At 54.8% G+C, this 22,384-nt stretch overlaps 2 protein-coding genes across 2 annotated transcripts; one reads left to right on the forward strand and one right to left on the reverse strand.

The window, feature by feature from the left end:
* Positions 1-943: 943 nt before the first annotated feature.
* RAB15 (RAB15, member RAS oncogene family) lies at positions 944-21,908 on the reverse strand. The gene is made up of 7 exons (XM_019969068.2): positions 21,521-21,908; positions 7,625-7,685; positions 6,383-6,443; positions 5,792-5,869; positions 5,004-5,093; positions 3,718-3,783; positions 944-3,558 (listed from the first exon to the last, which is right to left on the reverse strand). The coding sequence occupies exons 1-7, from the start codon at positions 21,642-21,644 to the stop codon at positions 3,400-3,402; spliced, it is 639 nt and encodes a 212-aa protein (XP_019824627.1). The 5' UTR covers positions 21,645-21,908; the 3' UTR covers positions 944-3,399.
* On the forward strand, positions 21,643-22,041 carry LOC139185471 (putative uncharacterized protein SERTAD4-AS1). Its single transcript, XM_070798061.1, has one exon. The coding sequence runs from the start codon at positions 21,643-21,645 to the stop codon at positions 22,039-22,041; it is 399 nt and encodes a 132-aa protein (XP_070654162.1).
* The last annotated feature ends 343 nt before the right edge of the window (positions 22,042-22,384 follow it).

Genomic DNA, 22,384 nt, shown 5'->3' on the forward strand with positions numbered 1-22,384 from the left:
ATTGTTCCAATAGACAGGATAAAGGTTTATGAGTTATCTGCAAGTTGGAAAATACAGATTTATGATTTTAGGTTGCTATTGGCCCTGCCTTGTTTTACTCCTTCCTTCTTATTTTAGCTTTACCTCCAAACATTCTCTGCCTCTTCCATCAACTCCAGACCCCAGAGTATAGTATTCAACAGCCCCCAGACCCCTAGACTCGAGACTGTCTCGTTCTCTGGGGGTATCCAAGCATAGTAAAGAAGTGAAGTGAAAGTCGCTCAGTCATGTCTGACTCTTTGCGACCCCATGGACTATACAGTCCATGGAATTCTCCAGCCCAGAATACTGGAGTGGTAGCCTTTCCCTTCTCCAGGAGATTTTCCCAACCCAGGGATTGGACCCAGGTCTCTTGTATTGCAGGTGGGTTCTTTACCAGTTGAGCCACAAGGGAAGCCCAAGAATACTGGAGTGGGTAGCCTGTTGCTTCTCCCAGGGCATCTTCCCCACCCAGGAATTGAACCAGGGTCTCCTGCATTGCAGGCGGATTCTTTACCAACTGAGCTATCAGGGAAGCCCATCCAAGCATAGGGCTAAGATGAACTGAAAGATTACTTAATCCTGCCTCATGCCTTTAGGAAGACAGACCTGTTCCATTCCAAGAGATGAGAACCTTCTTAGCTCTTAGATATTCAGCATTCCCCCCACTCCCCACCCCACCTATGACAACTCAATCTTATTTCTGCAGTGTGTGTCCACAGCAGAGCAATGGCTGCTCTGCTTGGGCTCCCCTGCAGGTGGCATTAGGAGAGGCACCAAATGGAAGACGTTTGCTGCCTACACTGTCCTTCTATTGCTGTTGCTTTAGGGTTCTGGAGCCTCTTCTGCCGGCACTGCCCCTTCCCCTGAACCACCAGGGTCCCATGGAGACCCACTCTCGGGGATTCACACAGGCAGTCACAACTGTGATTGGAAATATTCTTTATTTTGTAAACATCTGTGTTTAAAATAGATGAACCCTGCTCACAATTCCTCTACTGGACCCGAGACACAGCACACAAAAGTTCACCCGTCACAGGAAGAAGGTGGGGCTCACGAGCAGGTGCCAGGGGTGGCGCTGAGTCTCAAGACGGCAGATGCAGATGTGGTCAGGAGTCCACAGGCAGGCACGCCTGCTCAACAGTCTAAGGCCGGGGCCCAGGCCGCCTCCTGGATCAGAGTTCAGGGATGAGAGGCCGACTCTGGTACCTGGTGAGCCTAGCTGCACCCTAAAATCCCAGCGCCCCTCCTGCCCCGTACCTCTCCCCAGCAGTGGCCCCGCGGATGCGGCTTCTCAGGCCATAGAGTCTCAACCCCAAGGTTTCCCTTCCAGAACCCCTAGGGCACAGTAAAAATACAGTCCCTTTCCTGAGGGGGCTAGGAGAGGAAGGCAATGGTGCTCGGCCAGACCTTCAGGGAAGTGGCGACACTGATCCACAGACCAGAGCCAATGGCCAGCATAAACTCCCCCTCCCTCAATTCCCTGGTGGAGGGCACACCAAGGGCTGGCACTGCTGACCCCCTACCCCAGAGTTGGTGCTGGCTATGTCTAGACGTTCTAGGAGACAACTCCTCAAGGACATTCTCAGCTGTGGTCACGACTTCATCCTAGAGAGTCAGCTCTTTACGTTTCTCATCAGCCGACAATTACTCTGGCTTTCTTTTTCCTTGCATATAACCTGTCCCACGTCCCTACATCCTGAGCTGCCCTCTCCTGATGTGGTATTAAGAGTCAGGAGGGAAGGTTTGGCGATTTCATCCTCACCATTTTTTCCAGAGGAGTCAGTGGGGCTCTTAATCCTTCACACATGTGTCCTGGACTTTGGTTCTTATTAACAACTGGTGAATGTGCAACTCCTAGTTCTTTGTTTTTGCTCCAGCACCAGCCATGCCTCACAGCTTATGACCGATCCTCCCCCCGAAGCTTCTCCCATCTTGGGAAGGAGGGGAAGAACCCTCCTAGGGCTGCTAACTGACATGTTTTCCCCCTCAAAGGGCCTCCTGCAAACTACTCTGTACTGTATGGAGTTAAAGAAACTTCTTCCTGAAACAAAGGGCCCTGGAGGAGGGAATCGGCTTCCCCCTACCTGTTGCCACAGGGCAGTTGGCACACCCATGAGCCTCTGACTCAGGAGCTCGAGGAACAAGATGAGCACTTGGTCCTGAAGGCTGAAGGGACAGCACCACGCATTCCCACCCAGGGCTCGCCTGCCTCCTGCCTACGTGATCCCGCCCTCCTCCCAGACTCTGGGTCTCGGGAGAACCTTAAGAGCCGAAGGCTGGGCTCAATGAAAGACCACCAGCCTGGTTCTGTCCCCTGTCACCTGCCAGGGGGTGTTGGGGAAATGCCCTTCTTACATAAGAAATGGAAGATGGGGCCCCGGAATCCCTGCTGTTGCCCAATTCCCCTCTGGTTTGCAAACTGCTGTCCCAGCTCTTAACTTGCAGGAGCTGGCCCTTCTCTTCCAAACACTCCCCTTCCTGCAGCGTGTGGCTGGCTCTGGGGTAGGGGGGGCTCTCCTCACCCCTGCAGTGCCCACAGGCCTTGATCCACATCTTGAAATTCAGGAGCCCAGGGGGTATGGGAGGTAGAGAATGGAGGTGACTTTTTATCCCTGCCACCCCTCATCATTTTTTTTCTTTCTTCTCTGAAGCACCTGTCTCCAAACTCAGGTCCCCCAGGAGGCAGGTGGGCGGGCAGCCAAGCATGGGGTAAACTGGGGTGGGAGGGAGGAGAGTCCCAGATGTGGGGACCACCAGTTAGGGCTTTCCTTCCTCCCCTGTGTTCTTCTCTGCCTGGTCACCCGGGAGGCAGGCCCGTGGCACAAGAAGGGGCAGGTGGTGGTGGGGGGAGATGGAAGCAGCTCCGGGGGCTGCAGGTGATGCTTCTCCCGGGAGCTGAGCAGGGGGAGTGCAGCCCTGGGCCTGAGTGAGGAGGAAGGGGAAGGCGCTGCCCCAGCAGTGACACGCGGGCGCAGGGAGGTGAGGGCTTCCATACGAGTACAGCCGAGCAGAAGGGACAGACAGAAAAGTGGGAAGAAGCGAGAAACAGTGGAGAGGAGACCAGACGCACCGAGAGACAAGGAGCCTACAGTGGCCTTGACTCCAGACTTGGGCATCGCCTGGGAGCTCCAGGCAGTGAAGACGTGCTCGTCACACATCGGGGGGCTCGCAGCAGGCCTGTGGCTGGGGACACAGGCTGGTGGGGCCCCCCCGGGTGGAGGCTGATCCCCGGGGCCAGGCAGGGGAGGAGGAGCAGCGGCCAACATGCCGCAGGGTCACCCGAAGGAGAGGGGCAGCGGGGCGAGGCCCAGGCTCCCTGTGCCCGCAGACCTCCTGCGGGGAGAGCGGGGCTGTGCGGGGGTGCTCCACGCAGGATGCTCAGCACCAGCAGGTTTTTGAAGAGTTTGCCGGGCCCTCGGGTTTGCCTTCATCCTCCTCCAGCTCTGCCAAGGCCAACTCGTGGTTAGCACGTGTCCGCAGACCTTCCAGCTCCTTCCTGTGGGCTTGCAGCACCAGCTCCGTCAGGCGCGTGAAGGACTGGGAAAGCAAGGGGCACAGTTGGCTGGGCGTCTCCCTCTCTTCCCCGGCGCCCCTGTGGCCGCCCCCCCGCCCCACCCCCTGCCCAAGCGGGGCTCATCTGCTCTTGGCCCCTCGGCTGGCTCGCCACTCCACTGGACTCAGCCCGGGAGTGCTCACCTCTTTAATGTTGAGGTTGGTGCAGGCACTTGTTTCGTAGAAGTCCATGCCGTACTCCCTAGCCAGCTGCAAGAGAAGGACATTCCTGAAAGGGAGTCAGCAAGGGAAGGGAGGTGTCCCACGGCACCTGGCACATCCTTCTGCCACTGCACTCAGGGCCCCTGCTGTGTCGTGACCATTTTTCAGGAGATAAGTAGATCACTTCTCGGATGAGTCTGGGAGCTCCGAAGACACAGGCCAGCAGAGATGGGGAGCAGGTGCTCCACCCATGCACCCCCACCCCACCCAGCTATACACAGGCACACGTACACACCCAGCATGCACACATCATGTATCAGGAGACAGAGAGGCCCAAAAAGTTGTGGCGAATCAATGAAAAACATGGGCTTGGCGGTCAAACAGATGCAGACTTGAATACCAGTGCTGTCACTTAAGAGCTGGTTGACAACGTACTGATTCCCTTTAAGCCTCCCAGCTTTGTCATCTGCTCAAAGGGGATGACTGTGTCTATCAACCAAGGCTGTGGAAGGATTAAATGCATCTATCTCTAAGCACTTGCTTAGCACAGGGCCACACATACAGTACTCAACAAATACAAATATTCTAGTAGGAGCTAGCTTCTACTTTCAAACTTTTCGATGACCATGTATTCTTTTTTATTAATATCCTAAACAACAATTTTATTTCAAGGGCTAATGGATGCTATTGATTGAAAAGGGACAGGAAAGCTCCTGAGACCCCTCAGAGTAAGTGGGTGACTCTGGCCTCAGCGGCATCCATTGTTCCTCCTGTTCTCTGGGAGCGGGGTCCCCCTGTTTATGCAGATGTTCCCTCAGCACCATCCTCCCGCCCTCTCTGCCGCCGTGGCTTCTCTGACTGTGGGTCCTTCATTCCCACATTTTTCCTTCCAACCTCTGTCCAGGTGTCAGGAGGACAGGGACTGGGGATGGGTAGGGGTGGGATGAGGTGATGGTGGGACCAAGCTGCTCCTGAAGCTGCTAGAGAAGCAGCAACCTGAAGTCCTTCTTCTTCGTTAACAGGATAGGCTCTCAGGCAGAGGTAATCCCACTCTGGGGGCCTTGGAGCTGAGACAGGGCTTTGTTTCAGGATAGACCCCAAGTCACTGTCCTCAAGGATGGCAACTCACCAAATGCCTTAGGCCGCTGTGGGAGGCGGGAGGGAGGGGTCCCTGACAGTGACAGAACCCTGGGCCCTCCTTCTTAGGACTGGCCCTGGAAGCCCGTGGAAAACCCAGGGATGGATTCGGCCAGCTCACTCCCACTTACCTGCTGCCCTTGTTCTCTTCCCACCTGCCGTTTCTGCTCTTCATCGGCCTTATTCCCTATAAGTATCTTCTGGACACCTTCTGGTGCGTACTAGGGCCAGAGGAAGGCAGAACCACCAGTGAGTGCGGCCTTCCGCATCCCACCCCATCTCCCCACCATACAGCCTCCATGGGCGTGCAAGCCAGCACCAAAGTTCAGAGCCCCAGGGACAGAGGGGCCAATGGGGTGCGAGTGCCAGGCTCCTCCAAGTACCGCAGCTGACCCCAGGGGTCCTAGAGGGATGTCGTGGGGACCTGCGAGGATAGAAGATGCTGGTGCTCCCTTGGGTTGGACAGCTGGAAAGGATCCTGGACTTAAGTCCAACCTCTCACTCTACAGATGAGGACCTGGGGACTCAGAGTTCCAATGGCGTGCCCAAGGCTCCAGAGCTGTGGTGGCAGAGCCAAGACCGGAACCCCAATCTCCCAATTCCACCTGGTCCTGAGATTTTGGGTAGGAAGCTATGCACAGGGGAGGCTCTGTACTAACTCGTTTCTGGGGAAGACACAGCCATGGAGGCCTGGCAGGGTACAGAGCATGAGGGCATGGCTGCTGGGGTTCACCCCCATGTCTTACCCACGGGGGCTGCAGCCAGGGCTGCAGAGGAAGGGGAGAGTTCCTGGTAGTGTCTGCTTGCCAACTCTGACCACCTTAGCCCTTCCCGTGTGGGCCTCGCCATGCTCTCCCCTCCCAGGACCCTTCCCAGCCCTCGCCACCCTCCCCCACTACAGTGAGGCCGCGTGACCTACCTCGTCCACATCACTGACCCACTTCATGATGTGCTGGTAAGAGCGCTCGCTGCTAATGTCGTAGACTAAAAATATTCCCTGAGAGAGAGGAGAGAGAGATGGGGGAGGCAGACGCACACAGACAGTGCAGTCAAGGGGCCAGAAGAGGGGGGAGGGGGGCACCTTACATGCTGGGTCCCTGCCGTGGGGGGGCACCTTACATGCTGGGTCCCCATCTCCCCCTTCCCTGCTCAACATAATAAAGATCCATAAACACCCAGAAAAATCTCCTTCTCTCTCAGCCCCCCAAAGCCACTGCTTCCTAGATCACAGAGCTCTCTCAGGCAGGAAGGCACATGGCTCTTTGGCCCGGGGAGGAGGGTGGAAGTTGAGGGTAAGGACCTGCCTGTAGTTGAGTGCCCACAGAGGAGCTGATGAATGAATAAATGATCAATAAGTGACTGAAAGACTGCCCTGAGCGCCCCCACCTCACTCCCCAGGAGGCAATCCGAGGGCCCACTTGGGCATCAGTGGCACAAACATCTCAAACGCCCAGAGCCAGGCATGTGGGTGGCAGCACTCCACCTCTAAACGCTGAGAACAGAGTCTCACCTGGGCCCGTCGATAGTACTGCTTTGTGATGGTCTGATATCTCTCCTGCCCTGCCGTGTCCCTGCAACAGAAAGGCAGCCGGTCAGAAAGGCAGGGACCGTGGGAGCTGGTGGGGAGGGGAGGAACAGGAGCTGGGAGACCCTGTGCCTTTGCAGGAGAAACTAGAGAGCTGCGGGTGAAAAATCAGTGGCGCTTTGGTCCCCAGGTAGATCCAAACGTGTCTGACTCTACAGGAGAGAGGACTGGTCATAGGTGCTGATGGGGCTTGTGGGGCCTTGTCAACTATACCTGCACCAGCAGCCACAACTATACGCGAGCCTTGGAGGACTGTCTCTAGGATCTGGGCCGCTGTGGCCAGACTGGTGGGACGGCTCCACCTCCAGTCCCTCCAGGACCTCTAAAGGCAACGCCCATGCTGCTACTGCTGCTGCTAAGTCGCTTCATTCGTGTCCGACTCAGTGCGACCCCATAGACGGCGGCCCACCAGGCTCCCCCGTCCCTGGGATTCTCCAGGCAAGAACACTGGAGTGGGTTGCCATGTCCTTCTCCAATGCATGAAAGGAAAAAGTGAAAGTGAAGTCGCTCAGTTGTGTCCGACTCTTCGCGACCCCATGGTCTGCAGCCTACCAGGCTCCTCCGTCCAAGGGATTTTCCAGGCAAGAGTATTGGAGTGGGGTGCCATTGCCTTCTCGCTCTGAAATTGGAAGGCTGCTCCCAACGCTGCAAAGGCAGTGCTTCCAAGAGCACCAGGCTAGAGTCACAGCGGCCCCCTGTGGCTACTTGTGGGAACTGCACTGTGCTGCCGCGAGGAACTCTCACGCAAGGATGGGGAGTAGCCCTCCTTCTTTCTAATCCTACCGCAGTGCAGTGCAGTGAGGGGCTTGGCCCCAACGGAGAAGCTTTATTCGAAGACAAACCCACAGTGCTTAGTTTGCCAATTCCTTCTAATTCTTGCTTTTTGGTGACTTGCAGTCAATCCCATAAAGTTTCTTAAGAAAGAGATGAGATGGACTTCCCTGGTGGTCCAGTGATTAAGACTGTGCTTTCACTGCCAAGAGCCCGAGTTCAATCCCTGGTCGGGGAACTAAGATGAGAGATTAAGGCTCATGTGAGCAGGAGATGGGCTCTGAGACTCCTGCATCTTTCCATCAAAGAGGTGGCCAATTTCTCCAGATGCAGCCTTGGGGTTGGTGCATGGCAGCTCAGGTGCAGCCCTGGGGCCTCTCCTCCCACCCAACTCACCAAATCTGTATCCGCACTTTGATGCCATCTACCTCTATGGTCTTCATCTTAAAGTCGACACCTGGGGAAAGGAAGCAAGTGAGGAAGTTAGCGAGGGTACCTGCTGAGACCTGAAGTAAGGCCCAGGGTACTCATACCTGAAGGTTCTCTTTTGGGTTTAATTTGGCAGAAAGATGGCATGAGGGAAAGGCCTTCTTGAACCAAAAACAGAGCCTGGGGAGTGTCCAGGGCTTTGAATGGGGCTTCCCTTCCTACCTGAGCTTTGAGTTGCCAGGAGTAAAGGGGCTGGGACACACAGCAAGTCAGAATCCACTCCATTGCTGTCTTACATCGCACCAAAGCGTGTCTAACTCTACTCCCGTGAGAGGTCTCCCTGTCTCTACTTCTGCACAGAACCACCTGTTTTCATCTCTCCTGGAACTGTGTTCCCTAGGAACAGCAGTCTACCTCATTTGCCTGGGTTGTTTCTCTCTCTGCCTTATGAGCAACTAGGAGGGGTTAACGGCGCTGTCATGAATGTGGAAAAGGCAGAGATTGTGGCAAGAGAGGACTTTCGCCCCATGGTGTGTATGAAGCCTCCGGCACCTAGCAAAGGACTGCCAAGGAGATGGCCCAGTGCATGCGTTGTTGACTAGGTCTGGCCACAAGAGGCACTGCTGTTTACCAGAAGGAGCATGGGCTTGCATGTCAGGGCTGCACTTGAATCCTGACTCTGACCACGTAATTCATAGCTAGGACCCTGGGCATCTTGCTTCTCTGAGCCTCCATTTCCTCATTAGTAAAATGGGGACATGATCAGTCATTTCAGAGGGTCACTGAGAAGACCAAATGACATCCTGTGCCTGGCACCTGGTGGCCATTCACTCGGCCACAGCTATCCCTGTACCGAGTACAGCCCTGGTGCACACCACTGCTCCTGGGTGACTGCCAGTGACCGCGTGAAGGGGTTGTGGCACAGCATGTCATCGGGGAGGGAGGGATAGACAGGGTTCTCACCTGCCCAGGGGCATGAGAAGCTAAGCTGTCGCGAGACACAGGGAACCTAAGGGGTCTGGCAAACCAGCCCAGGGAGGAAATATATCCGGGGATTTTGTTTGTTTGTTTGTTTTTGTTTTTTATACTATTTATATTCCTTAATCCCACAAAGTACTTCTCCCCTCTACTGTCTCACCTCTCCCCCTGTCAGAGAGAGAGAGAAAAATTCTCACCATGGTCTTCTTTTTTTTTTTTTTTGAAAATATGTACCATGAGGTACTTTAGTTATTTTCAGTATTCATCCCACTTGCATAATATCTAAGACAGAACTATGTCATACCATATTCTTTTTTTTTTTTCTGAAAAATTTCACAATATAATGTTGATAGTTTACCATGAAGAAATTAAGAAAAGAGAATAGTTTCTAATGTTTATCCATGTATTGACTGTTCGTAGTGCTCTTTACTTATCCGGGGATTTTTGCGACAGAAGTCAGCACCACCAGCAGCAGGCAGGCATCAATCTGGTGACAGCAGAGATGGGGTGCCTCTCCCCAGCCCTAATCATGCAAGGTGCCATGCCCAGTGATTCAAAGGCTACGTCTAGTAAGGTCGCTAAGCTGTGGTCTTTATGCGCTCTCTGGAGACAAGTCTGGATCAGATCAGATCAGATCAGTCGCTCAGTTGTGTCCGACTCTTTTCTGGAAGGGGCACCATTAACCGGCGTTCGGGTTGGGAACAGGGTGAAGGCAGACATCTGGACCACAGTCCCTGGACTGCACAGCATGGCCCCAAAGTGCTGAAATCCCCAGCGCCACCCCACCTCGTTATGAGTAACTTCTCCGCTTATCCATCCTGCCCCCAGCTTTCTACAAACAGAGACAGATTGAATTCAGCATCAAGACCAAGCATCATTTAATTAAAAGGGAGGAAAAGACTCAGACCAGACAACCTGAACTAAATCAAGTTGGTCGGACATGAATCATTTTTCACCTGCCCAAGCTGATTCATATCTATTGAGCTGTACTTTTCCGAATGTGCGACATCTGGCAGCCATTCTTCCAAGGGTGCCCAGAAAGTAGAAAAGCAGAGAGGGAGAAGGAAGGAGAGGGGGCCCCTGGCCTCGGTGGCAGCGGGGGCAGAAGCGTGCTCACCCGCTCCCTAAACAAATATTTGTCAAGAATTTGCTTCTCCGCAACACGTGGTATGGAAAGGAATCAAGAAACCGTTCCTGTTACAGTGCCTTCTTCCTAGGAGAAGAGGTGATGCTGTTCATTTTATAAAAAACCTGGCTCATCCTCATACCAGCTCAGTCCAAGGACAGTGCCTTTCGCAAGTGGTCACATAGGTGGGGCTGGTGAGAGAGAGGGGTCTATTTCCTTTATTCCAGAAACTTCCATGGGAACTGTATGCCCTGTGCAGTGCTAGGTGCAGACAGAGTAGCCAAGAAGACAGATGGCCCCTGCCCACAGAGTTTATTGGCAAGGAGACAAAGGCCCAGGGAGGTGAGATAAGGAGTCCAAGGTCAGCAGAGCAAGTAGCCAGGGCCTGTTGGAGGGCAGGGCCCTTGCCCTGTCTCTCGGGGAAACGAGAGGACAGCTGTGTGTTACCCAGGCGGAGGGGTCTTACCCATGCTTTTCTGTTTCTCTCTGGAAAAAACGGAAAAGCACTCAGCGAGGGGAGGAGCCCCCAGAGCCGGGAAGCTTCCCCCTGAGACTGAAGGCAGGTCTGAAGAGAAGCAGGGCTGACAAGACAGGGAGCCGCCCTGGGCTTGGCCGCCTCCTCTCTTCCCTCGCTTCTCGGCCGTGTGGCCAGGGAGCAAGTCTGCGGAATTCTGGAGGCTCACAGCACCCCCCACACCCCACCATCTTGCAACCGAGGCCCTCCTGACCACCCATCAAACCTGTAACACCTCTGAGAAGTGAAGAAAAAAAAAATCAGCTCTTCCCCTGCAGGAGGGAAGAAACAGTCTAAGCCTTCTGAGGGGTTTCCTCTCCCACCCACACACCTCCTTTTTAAATGGAAAAAGTAACAGCCCAGAGATCTTGCACTGGAAGCTGCTCCTCTGCTCTGTTCCCCACTCCCGGGGCCTTCCACCTTGTCCACCTATAGTCAGCCCTGGCCCCTGTGCCCATCCGTGGCCTCTTCCTTGCCCCGTGTGGCTGCTGGCTTTTTCCACCGCTGAGCACTGCAGGGCAGAGTCAAAATGCTGGCCTTGTTCAGTCACCCAGGAAATCATGCCTTGCCACCTCAGCCAGCCCTCGCTGCTGCTCAGAAGCTGTTTATTCCAGGTGGTTCACCCACCACATTCCTCACAGCCACTGTCCTTCATGCTGAAGGGCTCAGCCCCGGTCCACCCACCCTCCCCTCCCCTATCGCTAAAAGTATCCAAGAGAACACCTTGTCCACTGTCTTATGGGCAAAGTGACCAATGCCCGATGCAGCTTTCTTCTGAAGCCCACGTCATTTCCTCAGGCTGTCCTGTCGTCTCCACCTTCCCTGGGGGGACAGTCCTCTATCCTTTTGAGTCTCACCTCTCAGCTGTCCTCAGCCCCCTCTGGGTGAACCTCCCAAGTTTCACCTGTGTCGCATCTTCAGCCTCTCCTGGGAGAAGACAGATTCTTTATCTGCCTCCACCCCCGGAGTGTTCTCACTCTGGCTCCTCTAAGGCAGCGCTTCTCAAGCTTTAAAGTTCATGCAAATCATGTGGGGACCGTGTTGAAATGCAGATTCTGATTCAGTCAGGGAATGAGATGCGCCCAAGAGATGCTTCATAAGCCTCGGGGTGAGGAAGATATTACTGGCCCACGGATCACACTTTTGACAGCAGGCTTCTCAGGACAGCAGTTCTCAAAATGTGGTCCCCAAACCCTCAGCCTCAGCCAGGGCTTGTTAGAAATGCCAGCTCCTCAGATCTCTAGCATCCAAAACTCTGGGTGGGGGTGGGTAGGAATCTGTGGTTTAACAAGCCCTCCAGGTGATTCTAGTACACACTGAATGAAGACTGAGGATTCCATCTGAAATAAGCTTTGCACGTGAAGCATTTCCTTTGCCACAAGGGAGGCAGCATAGGAATTCTCTGATTCTCAAGATCAGCTACTCTGCAGCTCAGCTTTAGAATCACCTGAAGTGTTTTTTTTTTAAACAAAATGACACTGGTGGGTAGCATAAGATGTTACGGAAAAATCTGAGTGAACTTTGTGGCCAACCCAATACTTTGGCTTTCCTAGACCTGATGAATCAGAATTTGAAAGCAAGGGGCTGAAGCTTGTATTTATAACAGGACTATGAGTGATTTTACTTTGTAAATTATGTATTTATTGGCTGTGTCGGGGCTTAGTTACAGCATGTGGGATCTTCATCGGGGTGTGCAGGCTTCTCTCTAGTTGAGGCACGCCAACTTAGTTCTGTGGCATGTGGGATCTTAGTTCCCTGACCAGGGATCAAACCCGTGTCCCCTGCATTGGAAGGCAGATTCTTAAACATGGGCCACCGGGGAAGTCCCATGGGTGATTTTTAGATAGAGGAAAATCTGAGGGTTCTAATTTAGTGGAAAAGCTATCCTTGGCACTGGAGTCAGAAAGACCTGGGTCTGAATCCTGATTCTGGCACTTGCTGTGTGACTTTGAGGAACTTTCAACTTCTCGGAGCCTCAGTTTGCTTGTCTGTAGCAGAGATATCACTTTGCCAACAAAGGTCCATATAGTCAAAGCTATGGTTTTTCCAGTAGTCATGTATGGATGAGAGAGTTGGACCGTAAAGAAGGCTGAGCACTGAAGAATTGATGCTTTTGAACTGTGGTGCTGGATAAGACTCTGGAGAATCCCTTGGACAGCAAGGAGATCAAACCAGTCAATCCTAAAGAAAACCAACCCTGAATATTCACTGGAAGGACTGATGCTGAAGCTGAAACTCCAATACTTTGGACACCTGATGCAAAGAGCCTACTCACTGGAAAGATTGAAGGCAGGAGGAGAAGGGGACGACAGAGGATGAGATGGTTGAATGGCATCACCAACTCAATGGACCTGAGTTTGAGCAAACTCCAGGAGATAGAGAAGGACAGGGAAGCTAGCTGTGCCTGTCGGCGGGCCAGCACCTCATGGGTTAACGTCAGGTGCCAGGTTGCCTGCCCGCCCGGTGCCACGGGCATCAGGTGGAAACAGGGTTTTTCTGTGCCAAATGCTATCATTGTGATCAACCACAGCCCAGAGGCCCGGCAGCCTGGGGACCTGAGCCTTCTCCTCAGCAATGCGACGCCACCACAGGAACCACTTAATACACCTGAAACCCAAGGCAGACACCCAATCCCTGGAGCCGTGGTGGCTCCAGTTACGAAGCTCAAGTCCTAGGAAGGCCCCCCAGCCCCGTTCCCTGCAGGAAACCAGTATGTACTGGGTGCATGGTGCTCCTGGGGGACGGGGCAGGAGGTCACCCTGAGAAACCCCAACGCCGTCTGGAGGAGAGGGCAGACACTGTGGGACTGTGGCTTTCTGACTTTGCCACCCAAACGAGGCACCAGAGTGATGCCCTTCCCTCAGCAAGAGAGCAAAGTATAACGCCATGTCCCCACCAGCTGAGGGACAAGTGAGGGGAAGAACAAGGAGAGGGGGAAGACGAGGGACAGCTAAGAGACAAAGCTCAAAGAAGATTCCAGACAGAGGCTCGGGCCACACAACGGGCCTCACACCAGTCAGGTGCAGGGCAGGGGAGAGCTTCTCTGCCCCAAACCTGCCACTTGCTGCATCCTTCTTCCTCCCTCCCTTCTGTCTGGGGACTTCAGCCTCCCTGTCCGTGGGGCTGCACACCACTGACTTCCCCTTATCCAGATCTGGGATGACTGTCCCTCGTGCTAGGGAAAAGGTGTCCCCAGGCTCTCTGAGAAAGGGCATCAGGCAGCATTTGAACCATCACATTCTGGGAGGAGTGGGAAGCAGGGCTTCTGGCAGAGTCCTGATCTTCTAACTCCCAAGGCCGTGATTCAACCTGAGATCAAAGGCCCTGGTTCAGCTGTCCACCCACAAGGCAGACTGGTGATGTCAGAACAACATTCTCTTTTCTAAGACACAATCAGATGCAGTGCACGTGATGATAGGGGCAACTCTGGAGGCTACTATTTTCACAACAGATCTTGAGATTCTCTGGCGACGCAGGAACCCAAGGGCTGTTACCACACAGGAGGGTTTCCCAGTCAAACATGAACTCCCGTGATGCTGGGAGGAATGCATGCCCCAGTGCCTGAGCCCTGGGAGCTCCTACTCCAGAGTCCTGGAGGGTCACTTCAGCAGCCTAAGCTGCTGGGCGTCGTCCGACACCAGCAGTGACCCTGAGCAACAGACAATACTGACCTTGGTCTAAGACACTGAGCTCTCATGTGTGCATTCACCAGAGAGGACCCCACTCACACAGGGATCACAGGAGCTGCCTTCTTGCTCCCTGCTATGTCTGAGCTTCTCCTGTGGCATGTATCTGAGCAGAGAACTTACTGGAAACTGTTCACCACTTACAGAACTCTCCCCATCTTCTCACAGTCCCAAACACATGAGTACAGAGTGAGTTTCTTATTGTCTGTGAGTCCCCCCAAAACCAATATCACTTGCAGATTCCCTCTAGGGAAGTCCTCTCGGAAATGTGTGCATTCATTCATTCATTCATAACAAACTGTTGTTAGTTCATGTGCCAGGAACTAGTAAGCCAGGGGACACAGACTTGAATAACACAGAAACATCCTTGTCTTTAGTAGACTTCTATTACAGTGGGGAAGACAGATAATAAATAGGGAAACCGGTCATTCCAGACAGTGAGAAGTGTTGAGGCAAAAGCAGAATCATGGAGTGGAGCGTGAGGACACCCAGGTACGGCCTGCTTTAGACTGGCTGGTCAGAGAAGACCTTTTAGAGGAGGTGACACCTGAGCTGAGGACGGAATGACGGGAAGGCATGTGCCGGGAGAGGGTCTGAAGGGTCGGGGCCGAGGCAGGGAAGGCGGCAAATATCCCTCAGGCTGGAACACATTTCAGTGAAACTCACAGTTCCTCAGAAGAGGGAAAACACAGGGGCCACATCATTCTGTTCTGTGATAAAGAGGGAAAGCTCAGCAAGGGGGCTCCTGGGGACCCACGCTCATCACGCACACATGTGCACACACCTTCATGTACACAGGAACTCATCTGGAGGCTCTAACTGAAGGACGCACTGAGAAACCCCTCAAATGCTGGCAAGGCCCACTTGGAGACTCCTCACGCCCACTTTATGATGAGATTTCTACCCCAAAGGCTCGTGTGTGTAAAGTGCCCCATTCCTGTGCAGAGTGGGTGTTCAGGAAACATCGGTCCCCTTGCCCTCCCCACTATTGCATGCACAGACCCCCACTGGGCCTCTGCGCCATGGGCCATGCGCTCCAGCCAACCCCATCCTGCCCCACTCTCACATGACCCGGGCTTGGCTCTGGCAGCTGACTGCCGAGTGGTCGGTGGGTACTGCTGAGGCAGCCAAGGTCTGCCAGGCTTCTGACCACCCACTCCTCCACCCTCTGCCAAGCCTCTTCCCGGTTGGGCCTGTCAATGTGGCTTAGAAGCAGAAGGCAAAGGGGGGAAGAAACAAGGGCCTGGGGCCTCAGGAGCAAACATCTCAGAGGGGACAGGGCCTCTAGACATGTCTGCCCACACACAAAGCCCACAGAGCAAACTCCCAGCAAGGGTCTAGTTGACAAAACCATGACCAGCCACTGCCAGCTGGGCTGTCCGGACAGAAGAGTAGCAGCCCCAAGTCGTGAGGTGTTTTCCACACACCCTTCCTCCACCCCTCATCCTTTTGGAAACCCTGCTCAGATCAGAGGCCTCACTCAAATGTCACTTTTTCTGTGAAGCCACCACCAAGCAACACTGGGGGAATGTATCACTCCTCTGTGATTCCAAAGCATTCTGATATTGCTTTTGCATGATATTCTGGTTGTCTGTCTGGATGTCTGACTCCTCAACAGCACTGTGAGCTCCCAGAGGGGCAGCACAGCATCTTCTTCACTCTATATTCTCATGGCCTGGCAGAAGGCAGATACTCACAGATGTGTGTGTGTGCTAGTTGCTCAGTTGTATCCAACTCTGCGACCCCACAGACTGCAGCCCTCCAGGCTCCTCTGTCCGTGGAATTCTTCAGGCAAGAATACTGGAGTGGGTTGGCATTCCCTCCTCCAGATCTTCCCGACCTGGGTCTCCTGCGTTGCAGGCAGATTCTTTACCATCTGAGCCACCAGGGATGTCCACTCAGTATATATTATTCAACAAAATTGAATAAATGAAAGGGAAAAAAAAGGATATGTAGGTGTGTGAGGGAATAAATGAGTGAATGAAGGAAGTCACTATGTTCTAGGAGAAAAGATAAGTAGAGAGAAAATTTTAATCAGAGAAGAGGGATCAGGGAATGACCCATATTTTATAGACAACTGTTGGCCCTCTCTGTGGAACAGGGGGCTCCAGTCACCGAGTTCTCCATAAATATGTTCTCAGAACAGTAGCATGAGAGCAACACTCAGATCTCAACTTCAGAGGTGCCCCCAGCCAGACTCCTCAATCACGGCCCCTGACAGTCCCCAGACCCAGCCAACAGCGGAGGCACAACTGGCCCTCCAGCCCGGAGCACTCAGAGCAGGCGAGGGAGGCACTGTTGCCTCCCCTGTGGCTCACAGGAGGGAGGGTCTGCTTGGCGCCTTTGGAGTGCCTTCTGGGGTGAGCAAGAGCACGCCCAGTCAGTTTGGGGCAAGTGGAGGAGAGGCGATGGTTCGCATTGGGGTCACCAGCGTGTAAGGCGTGAGTCATCACTTCTCTCGGGCCTCAGTTTTCCTAGTAATAAAATAGGGCCGATGATTCATTCTTTCCTCCTCAGTGGGAGGAATTAAGTGTCCAGGAAGCTCTGTGATCCGCTTGACAAAGCACATTGCCCAGGGCACAACAGCCAAGGAGAGGTCAGGGGCCTGTGCAGAAAACTGGCAATTTTACAGGGAAACAGGCACAAATATTAGATTACAGCAGAAGGCACTCTGAGAAGAGCTGGCAATCAGGGTGGAAGGGTAATGGCCAAATATTGATTTGGACGTTATGAAGCTCATCATCCAGCTCTCTGGGAAGCAGGCAGGAGGAGAGGGGGAGGAAGAAGGCAGCACTGGGGTGCTCGAAGCCGTGGGTGAATCTGCAGAGCTGTGCAGGTGGTATAGGAGCATAGAGCAGCCGAAAGGAGAGTTTTCGAGCCGTGCTCCGGGATCACGTCCTTGGGGGAGGGGGTGTGTGCAGCAGGGCCAGGGAGCCGAGCAGCACGTGGCTGAGGTCGGAACCTTAAGGCAGAGCCGCCTTGTCCCCTCAGGTCACCTCTCGCTCCACTCCTCCACCTCTGCATGTCCTCACAAACTCACTCTTCCTTCTCAGCCCCTGGCTTTGCCAAGGCAAGGCGGAAACGGGCACCAAAACTGCAGTAAAACCCAGAGCCTACTCATGTGCTCCCCCATTCCTGTGTTGCTCACTGATGTCTCCCCAGCTCCTCGCCTGGCTCCTGGCTTGGAGTGGCGGGTGTTCCACAGGTAGTGCCTGAATGACCGAACGCATGAGTGATGGACAGGAGGGCCTCAGAGCACGTATCGTTCATCTCCAACGTTCTTGTGAACTAGGAATAATCATAATAACACAATGAGGGCAGCTGCCATTTTTTCTGAGAGCTCTGCCAAGTGCTTTATATCTGTTAGCCCCTGTAATCTTCACAACGAGCACTATGGCAGATTCTGTTACTATCTTCAATTTACAGATGTGGAAATTAATGACAGAGACGTTAACTGTCTGTAAGGCCATGGCAAATCTCAGGCATGTGCTTTTTGTTCAACTCAGCTTCTCACCTCCCCTTCTTCAGGGTCTGGGAGAGCTGGGGTGCACAGAGACCCTCCTGACCTTCCCACAGTTCACAGAGCATGTATACACAGGGCCTTATGGTCTGGGGGCCCAGAGACCTCGGGACTGTGGTGCCCAAGCATCGGTCCCCGTGTTTGTTAGGCCACTCGATAGCAGGCTCAGATCTCTCTCCACTGGTCCTTCCCCTGCCCACTTTCCCTTCTTCAGTTAGCCACAAGCCCTTGCCCCAGGCAGGGAGAGAACAGAACTTCCTGAGAAAGATGATATGGCATCAGCAAACCCAGCTGAGGAACCAGGCCTGAAGCCACAGCCATTCAACCAGTCAAACCGGAAAATCATAGGCCAAAGCCTCCTATGAGCCCAGAAGGTGGCCTTTAAGAAAAAACAGTCTCAAGACCACGTGGCAGGTCTACTCAGGGAAGATCAAGAACTGGAGGGAGAATGCCAACTCATGGGCCATCCCGACAGCTTCCATGCCTAGCTGACACTTGGCCGCCATGCAGAAAGGAGGTCAAAGGTCCCTGCACGGAGATGTCCATTGGGACGGGACATTGTCTCCCTGCTGGGCAGGCAGCGCCAGCCACACGAGGCCTCTCGGAAGGGGCCAGGTTGATGTATTTGAACTACTCCCCACTTCTGGAGGGACACAAGAACAGGTGACTGTGAGGGGCTCTAGAACAGGTGTTGGTGCCACAGGATGGGGAGGAGGGGAAGAGAGAGAAGGGACGAGCTGAGAGGGTCTGACGTGCCCAGACACTACCGCTGGTCTCCCCTGACTGGTCTCCCAACCAACATCCTAAATGCCATTTTCTCCCTTCTCCCTGTCATCCCCTGCTCAGAAACCCTTGACACCATCGCAAAGGGGCTCAGCCAGCACCTCAGCCAGGCCCACGGTGCCCTCTACCCTCCTTCCTTCACCAGTGGGACGTTTATGGAGAGCGTGCCTGGCCCTGTACTAGGACATGCAAACAACGAGGAATGAGGTTTGGTCTGACCCTCAAGGCACCTGAACTACAGTTTGGGAGACAGAGAGATAAACAGAGGAATGTTCTCACTCCTTCCCTCTCTTCAGCTCCAGCCAGACTGCCCAGAGTTCCGCGAACACCCACTGAATTCCCACCTCTGTCATCTCCGCTCCTGCCACTCCATCTGCTCCTTCCCTTGCAGGAGGAACTGAGAAGCAGCCCACACTGCAAGGCCTTGCTCCAGCCTCCCCTCCTCCCTGAGCCTTCCTGCCGCTTCCCATCCACCGGGCCGCCTCTCCTTCTGTGACCTCCTCCATCGCGTGCTTCGGGGAGCATCAGCGCTTGTGCACGGGCCCCTCACCATCCACGGGCTGCCTCAGGCAAGTCTTCCAGGGTTATTTAGCTACTGGGACCGAACGTGATACCTTCATTACTAGTAACGATAAGGATCGTCATCCCTCCCCTACATTTGAAGAATGCTTCACCACGTGCTCTCAGATAGATTCTCTCCCTGTGACCAAGGCTCTTTTTTGGCCTATGTTGCTTCCCCAATTGGATCACAGCCTTCTGTGGGCAGGCAAAGGTGGATTGCAATCTGTCTCTAACACACCTGGTACTTCGTGGTGATGCTTAATGAATTGGTTTAACAGGTGAAGAAATAGTAGGGAACATCATGGCACTGACTGCCCTCCTCTGTGTGGGCCCCCTTCCAGGTCAGCAGAGCTGCATGGGAAAGAAATGCCAGCTCAGGGCCACCTACCCATCTGCGAAAGAGGAGTGGTGGGAGGTCTCCTCATCACCCCCTGCAGGTTCTTCTCTGGAATGTCACAAGCTCTTACAGTAAGTGACCTCAACAGTGAATCACAAATCGACATGGTCCAAGAATCTGAACTGAACTCCGTCTTGGCAGTAACTGGAGAATTGCCCCATTTTCCCTATTCACAGAAGCAGCCCTGGGAAAGGTGCCGAGATCAATGTCCATGACGGTAAGAGAATGTGTCTTAGACAAGGAGCAGCTTGGGAGAGGTGACTCCAGGTTTTATTCATCTGAGAATCTTCAGGTCGCAGTGCTGAGCCTAGTTACAGGACACAGTTTTTTTGTGGGGGGTCGGGGGGTGGGGGATGGATAAACTAATGAATAGGACTTGGTAGTACCCATCCTTGTGGCTCCTTGATTTGTCTCTTGGCTACCCCTTCCACCTCCCTGAGGACCTTTCTGTATCACAAAAGGGAAAGCTTTTCTTGACCATCCAACTTTTTCCCTAGGTTCTTAGTTACGGCTGAAAAACATGACCAAGACAACGCAAAATCACAAACGCAACAGTAAGCTTTAAACAAGGAAGCATTCAAGAAGCCCAGTGGGGCAGATTTTAAAAGGCTGGTGTGAAGAAAGGCAGGTTTCTTTCTCTTCCGTAGAATCCAAACTCCTATACAGTCCTCTGCATCCTAGGGAAAGGCAGGCCCAGCTTGAGTACAGAGAGAGTCCTCACCTGCTGCAACCTGTCCTCACATCCCATCTGGTTCCTCAGCTGCTCCTGGGCATTTCCCCAACATCTCCTCTTCCCTGAGCCTTCCCCAAAGTCCTGTAGCCCTCCCTTGGCCTCCAGACCCTCCCCATTCCTAAGATGTCTCTCATTCAAACAGCAGCCCAGCCCAAGCTCCTGGACATCCAAGGAGCTAGGCTAACAACTCCCCTGAGGAAGGTGAATGCACCTGACCCTGAGCCCCTTGAAGATAGTGAAGCAAAGAGAGAATGAGATCCTAGGAGCTCCATGATGACGACAACAGTAGTAATGACCAGCCTTTTCCAGGTCCCATGTCTGACTGTTCTAAGTGCTTTTACAAACATCACCTCATCTAATCTTTACAACACCTGGAGAGGCAGGAATGTGTTATCCTCCCCATTCTACAGATGAGAAGCTTACGTGGTATTCAAGGTCGCCCTGCCCCCAAGTGAGGTTCCCAGGTCTGTCTGACAACAAAGGCTGCCTCTGAACCCCAGGGCTCTGTTCCTCCTGGCTTTACCTGCCTCCTCTCCTCTCTTGGCAAGGAGCGGGTGTGGGGAGGGAGGGTGGAAGTCTCAAGTGGAAGCCGAGTGTGGGCCCTTCCTGACGGGAGAAGGACCTGGTCAGTGCTGAGGCCACTCCAGGGCGTCATCAGAGAACCTGCTGGACGTGGGTGAAACGCCCTCAACTCAGGCCTCTCAGAGGAGGCGGCCACTCAGGGCGAAAGACGGCTCAGAGGGGCGGCCACCCACTCCCTCCCAGAATGAGTGATTCCATAACAATCCTGTGCAGCATATGCCACAGGCCTTGTCCTCTCTAAGCACCGGCTCGGGCACTGCAGGAGCAGAGATGTATTCTGAGTCCCTTGCCTCGCAAGTAACCCTCCTGGCCCTCATCCCCCTCAGCCTCCTTCAAAACAAACGCCCCCACTGACGTTTTTCTGGAGCTGGCTAGCCATGCCCCATCCCGCGCACACTGGCTCGCACCTTACCTACGCCCTCCTCCAGGTGTGTCCCACCTTGTGGCTTACCTTCACAGCTGCGTCCTGTCAATTCAGTCCCTTTGGCCCCTCCCTTCCTCCTCTCTTCCCCGCTTTAGCTCCACACTGGGTCACCCCTGAACTGAGGGGTACCCAGTGGCTCGGCTCCCCCTACTCTGAACCCCCTCACCCTGAGCACAAGCTTTCCTTACCCTCCCCCTCTGCACCTGGGGGTGTGGGGTGTCATATCGGTGGCTATGATTCTCCACTGCCCCAGCTTGGAGTACCCAGGCCTAGGCCACCCCGTTTTCTCGGCTTCTGCGGGGAAGCGCCCCAGCCTGAGGCCCGAGCGCCTACCCTAGTCACCGACAGCAGTAGGCGGCCTGTTATCTCCAGGAACCCAGGCTTAAATACCCAGCCGGCGATCCAGCAGCCTGGGGTTCATCCCACGCCCTTGCCTCCGGAGCCCCCGCCTCTAGCCGGAGGGGCGGACCCTTGCTCCCGGGATGGAGAAGGGGCACCGCCGCCCGGACAGGTGGAGGCGGCGGGGAGGGTGGGGCGCCCCCCGGCCATCGCCCCTTACCAATGGTGGAGATGTGCGAGGAGTGGAACTCATTGTCGGTGAAGCGGCACAGCAGGCAGGTCTTGCCCACCCCAGAGTCCCCGATCAGGAGCAGCCGGAACAGCACATCGTACTGTTTCGCCATGGCTGAGCCGGAGAGGGCCGGGGGCTGCGGGCGGCGGGCTCAGCCCTGCTCCGCCGGGGCCATCGCGGCGCGCGCTCGCCCGGCCGAGAACGGCGCCGCCGGCGAGAAGGGAGCGGGGCTGTCCCCGCCGCTTGGCCGCCGCTGGCTCGGTACTGGGAAGCGTGTGCGGCGGGAGCGCGGTGGGAGGAGAGAGTCGGCCCCCGCCCGCCCCTTCCCCCGCGCCGCCGCCGCCGCCTGGGGAAGAGGCGGGGAGCGCGCGCCGGGGAGCCGACCCCTCGGCGGGGGCGGGGGCGAGGGCGAGGCCAGTGCGCGCTCCCCGTCCCCAGGGTGCTCTGCCCCAGCCGGGGCCCGACGCCCTCCCGCCCGCTTTGGGCGGGGATCCGAGACGCAGGGGTGAGGGGGTTGGGGAACGTTTTTGTTTTCCTGTAGACCTTCCGAGTGCGCTGGGAGGCTGGGAGGCTGGGATGAGCTACCCAGCCCACCTCCACCAAACTCCTCACTTGTCCCCCAATCCCATCCCGAACCTGGCCCTGATAGCTCCGCCCTAGCCGAGCGCCCGCCCTCCGCGGGAGCTTACCCGGCCCGGGGAGAGGGGCTGAGAGCAACAGTGGTTGGTCCTCACCTGGGCTCACCCCAGGTCGGAAGGCCTCGGTCTGGGTCTGGATTAAAGCGCGCGTCTTCGCTTAGAAGTCGCGGCCTCTAGAAACCCTGGAGAGTATTGCTAGAATTCTCCCTCTCTG

The sequence above is a fragment of the Bos indicus genome, chromosome 10 (assembly GCF_029378745.1).
Source record: "Bos indicus isolate NIAB-ARS_2022 breed Sahiwal x Tharparkar chromosome 10, NIAB-ARS_B.indTharparkar_mat_pri_1.0, whole genome shotgun sequence".
In the NCBI taxonomy this organism is placed as follows: Eukaryota; Metazoa; Chordata; class Mammalia; order Artiodactyla; family Bovidae; genus Bos; species Bos indicus.

Bases quoted from the DNA above. Each gene is read 5' to 3' on its own strand.
- RAB15 (XM_019969068.2), bottom strand. From the start codon at position 21,644: ATGGCGAAACAGTACGATGTGCTGTTCCGGCTGCTCCTGATCGGGGAC. The intron at 7,686-21,520 runs GTAAGGGGCGAT...TCCTTTCCCCAG, and splicing joins CTCGCACATCTCCACCATTG to GTGTCGACTTTAAGATGAAG. The intron at 3,784-5,003 runs GTAAGTGGGAGT...CTTCTCTTGCAG, and splicing joins GAAGAGAACAAGGGCAGCAG to CTGGCTAGGGAGTACGGCAT.
- LOC139185471 (XM_070798061.1), top strand. From the start codon at position 21,643: ATGGCTGAGCCGGAGAGGGCCGGGGGCTGCGGGCGGCGGGCTCAGCCC.